Raw genomic sequence first — 12154 nt, 5'->3', positions numbered from 1 at the left:
TTACAGCATCAAACTACGTACAGGGGTAAAAACACAATTTAATAGAGGGTGCAATGTGAAAGGTGCTGAATGATGATGGTAGTGCACAAGCATATTCACTGCACATGAAATGTGATCAAGTATATATAGAAGATCTATTCTATTACCAGTTAAGGACATTTTAAAGCCAGCTATAAAAAGGAAGGGTAAAACATGCATACAAGCCATATAAGTCAGATTTTGATTAGAATCTTTCAAAGATATGAGAAAATTGCATTCTTAGTTCATGTTGCAGTCATATCATTGATAATATGCATGTTGAATAGTCTTCAATTTCAGAAAACAAAGTAATTACTGTGGCAGCAGAGCTGACAAAAGGAATAGGGAAAATGGGAAATGTCAATTCATGCTAGCTTCTCTACATTTCTATTTTAAGAGAAAAATAATCAACTTCAAGTTAAAATTCAATGATTTATATATTTGTTTTTACCAAAAAAACACCTACCTTATTATGATATACTATAACATCTGGCAAAAACCTAGCAGGAAGTTCATTGTATGATGCTTTAATATGCCTTTATTCTTTTTAATTTCCTCAGGAAAAGTTTGATTTTGTCACTGAATTAGGTAGGACTCTTTCTTTCTCATCTTTTGATTATAAATGCAAAAAAAATATAATGAATTGAGGATTTGGAATTATAGAATCAGAATAACTCGCAGAAAAGGAGTATTGTTAGTGAGTGGTAAAGGTTCTGAATAGTGAAAAAGGGAAACGGTAAACCTTTATAATATACTAATAAATATGCAAGGGAGACGGAGATTAGCATTTTCTAGCAGATCTGTTAGTATGATATAATATTGTATGAAGGACTGATAAACTAAATCTATGAAATGGACATTTCTTCTAATTTCAATGCATCAAAATGGCCGGCTATATGTTCCTATCTTGGACATGATGCTGTGACAATGGACAAAGATAGATATTTTTTAAAAATTGAAATTAAATCTTTCATTTTAAAATCTGAAATATTAACAAATTATGAAAATTGGATCGTGATGCATAATGTGTATCTAAATGAATATATTTTTGTAACATAAAACAGTGGCCTTACTTTCTGTAACAGCTTTCAATTGAAATAAAGAAAATAAGAAAGAAGAGGATTATCTGGATTACTCAGTTCATCCATCAACAATTTACTAAGCATGTTCCAATTGCTAATTCTTTCTGTTATTATACTAATAACAATTATAAATCTATCTAAAGGCAGCTAAGGCAGAAAATTTTATATCAAATAAAGTTTCACAGGAGAAATGCATAATAAAAGTACTAAATACAATTGTAAGCACTGATCACAAATATTAGTAGTAAACTGAGAAGAAAGTCTCATCACAATGCACTTAATGAGAAAGAAAATAATGCAAGCAGTTCATTAAAAGAATAATAAGAAATATCAGAAAATTATAACATTTTTTCAATCAGAAATAACATTCAGCATTCGTCTAAATAATATTCACAAGCATAAGTACTAAAGAATGTAAGCAAGGAAAATTGAATGAATGTTAACTGAAAAAATAAAACTTGATTAGCTAAGGTAAAGTAGTAGCTCACTTGCCCAAAGAATTCAACAAGTAATAAAAAATCATAAATAGAGGGGAAAATTTGCTGTTTATTTACATAAAGTGGGGAAAACACATATAATTCATCACAATTTAATAACATACACAGAAAAATATAAATATAATTTCATTGTTTGAATTAAAAAATTATATGCATTTCACTTTCTCAAAGCATTTTTTTTAATAGCTTTATGAACTTTCTATTCTGCTAAGAACTTCATAATACTTGTTTGAAAACAAAACACAAACCCCAACAACCACAACATTGTCATGCAATGACATGATCAAATTTTTTTTTTCTCTCTTTAATACACAAAGGATTGTGACACAATTAAAAATTACACTTCATGGACACTTTTACATATTTCATGCTAAAAGAACAGGGATGGGGGCTATGTGACTGCTACAAGACAAAATTCACAATTTTGAATTTTTTAAAGAGGGAAATATCAACATCTGACTGATTACATAGGTAAACTAAGGAAAAGAAACTTAAAAGTCAACTAAACAAAACATTTTGCAAAAATTTGATCAACTATGTTTTATAATAGAAATAATTGTTTCATACCTTTCTTCCATTTGTCATCTTTCTTTGTCCCTCCTTTCTGTGTTTCTTCTTTATCTTTCTTGCTATCCTGTAATGAAGGAAACAAGCATATCATCAACATTTATTTTACAACAAAATGTATTCATAAGGACTATGATTCTTTTTACATTAGATGACATAAATACATAAATATGTTATACACCATGGTCCAATCATGAGCATGTTTATCATGAATAGTTTATCTCTTATTGGTAAAACACTTTTCATTTCCTACTCAGTTTTAGCTGAATACTTAAATTTAAGTATATCTCCCCACCCGTTTTGTGTATTAAAATGGGTACATTCAGATAAATCATGAAATCAACGAGAAAGGGAACAAGAGAGAGAGAGAGAGAGAGAGAGACAGAGAAAGAGAGTGAGAGTTCAAGTTCCAAGTTTTGGTCAAATATTTGGAGGGGGCACCTGTTTATTTCATGAATTTGAAACAAGATGAAAGTATAAATTTATTCTTTTGCCAATTCTCCAAAGCCATCAACATGCACAATTACATAGTCACCTCCTCATAAAGTAAAAGTCCATGTTAAATATTGAGTCTAAATACTTCCAACCAATATTACTGACAGTGAATTTCTAACTTTTAACATTATGATACTCATTTTCCAAAGGCCCTAGTCAAAGGTACATAAAGCATGAGACTCACTGAAATAAATAGCTCATCTGATAAATAAACTAACTGAATAACAACTTCAAATTGTTTAAAAAATATATATACATATATATATATATTTTCCAGAAAGTATTGTTAGATGGCAGTACGTGGCATGGACTGTAACACTTTGGATTTATTTGATTTATTGCAAGAGGTAAATTGATGCAAGCTGTGATATTTTGGGGCTACATAGAAGGTACTTACACTGTATGAAGCCTTCAGAAGAATAGAATGAGAAAATAATATTATGTTAGAACTTTGTCAAATAAATGAAGCAATTAAAACCATGCATGTTTCAAAAAGATGAATTAATATTAGACAGTGAATGATGCTGATTGGGAGAAAATGAAAAAGCACATAATACAGGAGAAGAATAAAGAAAAATGAATGTAAAAAACATGCAACTGAGGATTTCCTGTAAAACAAATAGTTTTCTACATCTGCATATTAATAGACTGATACAATACATCACATACAACCAAATTTTGGTTAATAATGCACTAGAGCAATGCAATTTTTGTGTTATTTCATGAAATGGGGTGCATTTTTATCCCAAGAAGAAATAGTTACTTCTTTCTGTTGAGCAACCATGAGTAGACATTGGTTTCATGCATATTATAAACTTGCTCAAACTGTATTTGTAGTTAATATAATTAAGTTGACTTGTCTTTTCTGATGATGTATATTACCTTCATTATAATATTAGATTAAAATCAGCTTCAGAAAAAACACTAAATAAATCTAATTTTTTAAATACATAAAACATATCTCTATCAAGGTATGTCATTTAGGTAACAACTATTCTCCTTGACTGAATCTACATGAGTCGTAACAAAATAACAGTTTGTTATCAAACAGTACAATTAAAATTCATGTCTTGCAGAATGACAAAATTTATGCAAGATAAATTTCCTTCCTCCAAAACAGCAAAACATGAATAAATAAAAGTAATACATAAGTGTGTGAGTAAATATGGAAATATGAACCCTGTATTGAATCATTTATAAGTAAAACATAATGAATGCATTTTGCATCCCGTTCTTGCATGCAGCTTATAGTAGTTCAATATGATGTGAAACAAATAAGAAAATCGAAAACAAATGCGAAGTCATCTGAATAAAACAACTTTAAAAAACGTTATCAAATACTAGTAATTGAAGATAAAAAATCATAACAGAAACACTGCATAACTCTTATAGTTCTGCATGAGTTCTTTTTGGTGTGTTGTAAGATACATTATGCATAGTGCAATGAAATAGAAAACATTTTAAAAACTTTCTTCACCATTTTTGCCTTTACTACTACCTCACATGGGCAAAAGACTTGATAAATTAAAGTGCTATTTGCAATACTACTGAAGCACAATGCAGAAAACAGAATAAATAACCTGAAGCATCTCTGCAATGATATTTTGAATAATAGTATCGTCAATGTATTCATCGTATTCATCAAATAATACAAATGATGGCTTGAAATTATGGATGAATATAAACCTAAAGTATGAACATTCTGGTGGATCTAAACCTATGAAGTTCTCACAATAATTTAGTCACCATACCTTGGAAACCGCTATATGATGTATATACATGCATTCCTTTCTTTCTGAAATATTTCCAAACAATTTTATCACGCATATGAAAACAACAAGTCATTCATTTATCAAATAGTCCTTTTAATTTAAAAAAAAAAAATGGAAACAAAGCTGAATATGCCATCATATTTCATAATACATGTTTGTAGAGTGGGTGTATAGAGTGCTTTTGGAGGATGAACTAGATAATGTATATGTACTGTCTAAAGATCTAATACCATGCACAGAAGGAACCAGTGTTGTAGAATCTCAGACGTGTACAGGATCAGCTATATGGTACTAGTGTCATACAGTAGGGCCGTCTGCACTAGCCAGGGTTTTCACTAATCACGCTACTTCTGATCCGTGAAATTATCGCGATCTGAACAATCTCAAGATTATTTGTAATGGAGCCGCAATCATTGCGATAGTTTGCTGGATTAATCTCCAGCTATTAAAGTCAACTTAGAATTATTTGCAAAATATAGCACGCTATTTACGAATCATCCCGGTAATTTGCAGGTGCAGACGCACTAGAGATTCGACTCTGGATTATTTATTCACAACGTCAGACCATAATGCATCGATGCCTCGCTCGAGCACAAACTGCTCTTCTCGCGCTGGTGGAGATGGGGTTTCTTGAATCTCAAGATTAATCACGAAGAGGGCTGATCGGACTAAAATCTCAAGATTGAACAAACTCGGGCTGGTGCAGCACAGCCTAGAGGTGTATAGCAATTGGTCATACTTGTGGATGAAATAAGTATTGAAAGAAATATTGGCAATGTTCATGTGACAAAGAAGTTTTTATTTTTATTTTAGAGTAAGTTATCTGCCATATCAGGATGAACTAGTTTGGATAGACTCAGTGTTGGTAAAGCTATGAGGTCATATTATTGTTCATATGTGAACGGAACTATTGTGTTGAGGAATCTCAGAATTCAGAATTAGGTGACATTATGTGGATGGATGTAACTAATTAATCCAGGGGGGGGGGGGGGCACTTCCATTGACAAGTGGATACCGGCCATGCGCGTGACCATGGGGTTTTGAAAAGCACCCTAAACAAGTAATTTCCATATTCTGAAAACGCACCCCTTAACAAGTATTGGCGTGTTAGTGAAACCCTACCCTTAACAAGTATTGGAAATAAAATGGTACCCTCGACAAGTATTCCCTGAATTTATCACATAAACAAATACAACAATATTTTAATTGTTATATGTCACAGACGTCGGCTTTACCTTTAGTTACATTGGGTTGAACGCCCCACCTACCACACCTCCCTCAAATCGGACCCTAAACACGTAGTGTTGGGACAAAAATTACATCCTTTATAAAATACCCTCACAAATTGGACCGTAAACACATAATTTTCTTTGCGAAATATATAACCTTTTTTCGTTATTTTAGTGTTTTTGACACCCTTATTACGTTATGTACGTAACATGCCCTATCTTGAAAAGAGCTCCTTTTAACATGTTTCTTTGGTCGCGCATGGTATCCACTCGTCAATGGAAGTGCCCCCCTTCCCCGGGGCTAATTATGGTGATCTCTAATTGGTGTCCAATAATCTGCAAATATCAGGATGAAATACACAGTATTGTGATCCTTTGGGTTGTGTAAGAAGGAATCAGTGTTGTGAGGTTAGTAGGTTTATACAACCCCTAAACATCCAGGGTCAAGGGTCAAAGGTTGAATGATGTTACCATGGATGATCTGCTTGTTTTTGTCTTCTCTTCTTCCTTTTCTTTCTTGCCATCCTGTATAGATAAATATTATTGCACATTCAGATACAATTAAGCATAGTTATAACCATGATACACTCTCAGATATGATACACCACTGAAAAACAATCTAATCAATAGTATATTAGTCCATGTTTTAATTGATTTCCTTATTCCATAATATCCACTTCAGTCAACCATCTTACTTTTATTCTACTGTAATCATCTGCATGTGTATTTCATATGCATTTTTTTTCATTGAATTCCACAATGCACAGTAAATATGAAATAATTAATGTAGTACTATAAGATACTATCTTTCCTAAAGACAATTTCAGACACAATTTCCTAACTTTCACTAGGCCCTATATGTATTTTCAGTTATAAAAGAATTCCAAGTCTCCCATTGACTTATAATACATGTATATTATGTTTTATTTTCAGCTCATATTTTAGTGACCAGCATAAGATTTATCAGTCTCTTCATCTTCACAACAAACTCTAGAAATGATAGTGCATGCATCACCATGATCCTGTGAACCACGAGATCTCATAAGATTACTGTGGGGTTTGCCATGGAAGCAGGATATAGTATGGAACTTTGGTATCATCAGGCAAGTCCCACAGAAACAGCTCATGTGTTTGTCATTGTAACATCCACAATTAATGAGTACTTGTATACCTTATCATCTCTGGCGACTGATATCAACCACCAGTGCCCATCTGTCTTTCAGACATCAACGTTATCACCACCTGTAATTTGTAACAGGGCGGTTTTGGGCAACATTGTGACATACTGTATATACATGTTACAGTGCGCTGTATCACTTGGATGTATATATATATATATATATATATATATATACATTGTATATATATATATATATATATATACATCCAAGTGATACAGCGCACTGTATCACTTGTGATCTGCCCATTTATAACCAGTGATCTATCACCACTGGTGATTGATAGTGATATCCATTGGAATTAGCAACTGATTCTGAAAGGGTGAGAGCATGTTTCACAATGATGTACTACTATTTAAATAAATCATTAAAAATCTTGTTCTTCATACGAAAATACAGACAAGGTATTAGTCTGAAAGAAAAATTGTCCAATCAGCAATGGAAGAGAGCTCCTAGGAAAATCAAGATCAAATCTGCAATAACTTGTCATAGATCTGTGTCCCGTCTAACAAAGGAAAGGAGTGTGACTGATTCAATCAATCTCAACTATAGAAAACAAGCAACATCATCACCTAGAATTCACATGCCCTTTTAATTCATCTTAATTTGCTATTAATAATAATAATGTTGACATTACTCAGCAGTGCATTTTTTGATGTGTTGCTATAGCTTTCCATATCAGAGGTTGATCGGATCAAGATGAATTCGAAGCCTTAGTTGGATATTATTAGTTTTTTCTCTCAGAAATTATGTTGTCATATTAATGTGATGGAAGAAGTAATTGACATTTGTTATTTAGGATGAAATTTGATTGAAGAAAGAGAGAAAGTTAGAATGATAATGGATTCAATGGGCAGAAAACATTTAGCTACATGTAGATAATACATACTGTACACATATTGATAATACCATATACATTAGAACAACAAAAGAATAGGAAGAGAGAAAAAGGGACTGTGATCAATTAGTTTTGCCTCAAACTCTTTTTGTATTTTGCAATTAAAAGACAAAAAGTTTTTTGATGCACCCCACTGAAAGACACAAATAAATGAATAATCAAAAGGTTATATACAAATAAATAAAACCCACAAAACCCAATGAATGCTGCAACATATTTCATATTATTGTTTCAACATGCATTAATCAGCTGAAATGATAACAAAGCACCGATGATATTCCCATTGTGAAGAGACAATTCATTACCAAATGGCCTCCCTTTGAAGTTTTTGTTTCTTCTTTTATTTTTACAATCTCCTGTTCAAAAGAAAACATCACATTCAAATAAAGTAATACATGACTCTACAATGGGCCAGTCCTATACACTGAGGATTAATAGATGTCAGCTACTATACTCAATGCAAGGTTTAACACTTACCATAACAATAAAAATTGATGACAAAATTAACAAATATTGAGCATTTACATGTATTCAATTCTTATTAACTCTACCTAGAAGCATGTTAAATGAGAATGTATGATAATCATAGCAAAGTATAGATTAAATGATTCTAGATATATATATTTTTAAAGAAATGTCAGCCTACAGTCATACTTGAATTTTCACAAAAAAAAATTATTCATAATTTATCATACTTGACTTTGATGATTTATTTGAATTGACTTACTTATAACAGGATTGGTATATCATTTGACATCTTTTGGTAACTAATATAGATTAACACCCTTCTGGCCCCTATATAATTTTTTCATTATTTTTTCCAATATACAGCTACCATCACTTAGTTCCTCTCCCCCAAACAAGCTAGCTTTTAAAATTGAGAATTTCCCAAAACACTTAATGCTCTCCAGGGAAATTTTGATGGTAAATGGAAATGAATTATAACTGCAAATCAATGCTCAGCGACAGTTCTTTTAAAATGTTTGTTTATTCAGACATACTCACATATCAACATCACTTAGTGTTGCTTATATCTTTTCAATTACAAGAAACATACTGTACATGTACAAGTAAGCATCGCATTTCAAAGTAATCAAAAAGCAAACTAATATTTCAGTCAAAATCTAGCTAAACTCCCTTGCTTTTCTGAAAGTTAAACCTTAATTTGACTCAAGATGAATGAAATACAATGTAATCTTTCTTCAACCAAGATAAAAATAAGTAATCCAATATCAAAAAAATTATCAAATTTCACTACTGATTATAACAATATTATTTTTTCTGTAATGCCTTTCTAAAGGGAGAAAGGAGCCCCACCCTCTCAATAAAATCACTTTTATATATGTACGTTATAATAGGAGTTTGTAAATTAAATGCATCACTTGCAAGTTAAAAGTGAATAGGAAAAAATGAAGGAGAGGTTTACCTTTCTTTTTGACGATTTATCTCTCTTTTTATCTGTTTTATCAAGATGGCTACCGCTCTTCACACTCCCTGGTCTGTCTTTAGACTCGGCTCTTCTGGAAGGGGGTGGCTACACAAACAATTATATACCAATCATGATCATCTAAGCTAGATTTATACAGTGCATCTCAGAAAAAATGAAACCAAGAATTATCACAAAGCTTTGAGTCACCTCTATTATCTGATAACTTCTTCATTCAGGAATGAGTATAAACAATTCACAGAAAGGATACTAAAAGTCACTTAGCAGGTAATCTGAATTTGAAAATAAAAACCACTTGTCTTAAATGCTAAGAATCTGCTCTTTTATTTGATACATAAATTACAGAAAATGGTCAAGAAATATTGAGAAAGTTTTGATTGTTTGAAATAATGCTTGTATTTCAATTATTTCAACAATCTTGCTTTTACAGATTCCTTACCATAGCTATCGCACGGTTAACAAAAAACTTTATTCATGGCTGATGTCAGAAAAAGTAAGTCCCAAAGCTAGCCTGTAAAACATTTTCATTTAAAAACTTATTGAGATTAAAGAATTATATTATATAAACAGAACCTTGTCTGTGATTGAGGTATTTAATGAGCAGATCTATATTGAATTTACCTGACATGTGATTTTAATTATGAAATTCAGATAACGCCTTCCAAAGAGTGTTAGATATCCTTTTTTTAAATTGTTCTACTGACTTGTGTATGAATAATATGAATTAGACCAGTGGGTGATTCACAAACATTTAACTGTGACTTAGAGTCGCACTTAAGGACGTTCCACAGTTATATTTGTGCGCATTATGATCTGCGCATAGTTTACACTCTGCGCGCTGACGTCACAATGGATGAACAGGTGATTAATTAGCTGCGGGTGTGAGCTGATTTTTCTCATCTTCTGCATTTTAACTGCAGATCCGATGCGTTATTTCATGAAGCTAAAAAAATGAATTATTCCATGGACCATTCAAAAAAATATTCTCTACAATTTCAAAATACTTTACTCTGCAGTGCTGCCAAGAATCACGAATATTAGCCCGAGTTTGAATAAATGGTAGAGTGGTTTTGATTTTTTCTTCACATAGATACTAAGCATTCGGCCCATTTTTGGTGTTTTAAAAAGCACATTTGCTCTAAAAAAAATGCTGATAGTTTAAAAACAAGCACATGAACCCCTATTTTTTAATGTTTGTACCTCTTAGATATACCTTCCTCTACAACTCTGCAAATTTTGGTGAAAATGACATGGATTTTGAATAAAGTGCAGCATTTATTGTACGTTTGTAGTTTGTTACTGAAATTTTACATTTTTTAGATTGGGATTTTGTTATCTTTTACGCCATTTTTAAGAACTGACAGTGCTGTTAAACTTAAAATTTTAAACAAATAGCACTATTAATAGATTCTCCATTCTAACGATACAATTATTACCTCTCTTGCGAAATTTGATGACTTTTTCATTTCATTGTAGTAATCTTGGGCGGTCTAAAAATGCCAAATTCTTTTGAATGCGCAATTCTTAAGAACATCAATTTGGGTGAACTTTGAAGCTCTATAGCAAAAAATCAAGCACATGGACCTATGTTAATTTTTGCATATTTCGAATATTAAGGTTCTAAAGTATCTATGTGCAAAGTTTGGTGAAAATGACATGGATTTCACTTTAACTGTGGAACGTCCTTAAATTCCCAGTTGCATACGGTATAGAAGACATCACCACATTGGTCAGATCATGCGCTCTACCGCATATCCATCAATCAGATTGTGTGTTGCATATCATGTGCGCGTCGGCATTTAAGTGCGACTTATACTTAAATCTCTGTGAAACATCCCCCAGGGTCCTGTCTTTAAGAGTTATGATTGATCTTATCAATCACAACTATGGATGGCCAGCAATGTCAACATCTAACATGCAAATTTGTTCAAAATAGTTTCTAGATATGATGTATATTCATACATTCATCATTCTCTTGGAGATTCATGTGATTCTCTTTTTTTACTAAGGAGATTGTACAAATTTCCTGTAGAAAAAAATTATGGAATGGATGGATTTCCAAACAGTTGAGATCGATTGGATCAAACGTAACTCTTTGTAATACGGGGCCCAGGTGAACGAAGAGACTCTAAGCTTTACAATGATAGGTAATTTGTCTATTGTTTTTATGATTAAGTAATGATAAATCATAGATAATTCTCAGGATCATTTTTTCTGGGATGAACTGTATAACAGATTTTCAGAAGATAAAGAGCACAACAAGTTTAGCACTAAGTGCATTCAAGATATCTATCAAATCTGGTACCCATTCACTTCACATAAATTGAGTGTGGCACAATCTCTTGATGGAAAACATGCCACGGCTGGGATTCCAACCCATGATACTCTTTTTGAAAGATGAAAACAAGAACCTCTAATCCACAATGCAACGCACATCAAATCATAGTATCAGTAAGTAATTGGAAAGTCCTACAAATACTAATCATCCTATCATTACAAACAGAAATTGAGTTAAAACTGATATTCCAAGCCTTCAACCAATCTATTGTTTTGAATAAGCCTTTAATTAGCCTAATCATTTCCATTTTAATTTAGCACCATCAATTTATTTCTAATCTTCTTCGATGATGTCCAGGGGAGCATTTCATTAAACAAATATTCTGTGATTTTTAATGAGTATTATTATAACTTACTGTAATCCTAGCATCTGATTGACTGATTGAGTATTAAAGTGAAAATAACTGTCCATTGATTGACTTACCGACTTGCCACTTCCTCTCTCTGGTGAGCCTTTATCACTGAGTGCTTTACGTCTTTCTACCACTTCAGTATGTGTGAGAGGAAATCTTGAGAAGATTTCACCTGCATATATAGCTGCCTTGTCTGTCAGTTCATTACTAGCCAGTGACAATGATAGAAGCACTCGGTTCATTCTTAAACCCTGAAAATAAATGAAAAGTGTTTTTGGTTG

The 12154-nt window shown here is 32.2% G+C and overlaps 1 protein-coding gene across 7 annotated transcripts in view; it reads right to left on the bottom strand.

The window, feature by feature from the left end:
• LOC129256635 (leucine-rich repeat-containing protein 71-like) overlaps positions 1–12154 on the bottom strand; it is a 65855-nt gene that overhangs the window by 18591 nt on the left and 35110 nt on the right. For 2 of the 7 annotated variants that reach the window (XM_064097794.1, XM_064097796.1), the window contains exons 8-10: positions 11945–12124; positions 9163–9270; positions 2165–2231 (exon numbers count right to left, since the gene is read on the bottom strand). In XM_064097794.1, coding sequence (XP_063953864.1) covers positions 2165–2231; positions 9163–9270; positions 11945–12124 — 355 coding nt within the window. Of the gene's footprint in view, positions 1–146; positions 171–2164; positions 2232–6131; positions 6186–8041; positions 8093–9162; positions 9271–11944; positions 12125–12154 lie in introns of all 7 variants that reach the window. The other 5 variants (XM_054894793.2, XM_064097793.1, XM_064097792.1 and 2 more) reach the window with 5 other exon arrangements.

Source organism: Lytechinus pictus, chromosome 3 (assembly GCF_037042905.1).
Source record: "Lytechinus pictus isolate F3 Inbred chromosome 3, Lp3.0, whole genome shotgun sequence".
Classification (NCBI taxonomy): domain Eukaryota; kingdom Metazoa; phylum Echinodermata; class Echinoidea; order Temnopleuroida; family Toxopneustidae; genus Lytechinus; species Lytechinus pictus.
This window is presented reverse-complemented; position numbering and strand designations above follow the sequence as displayed.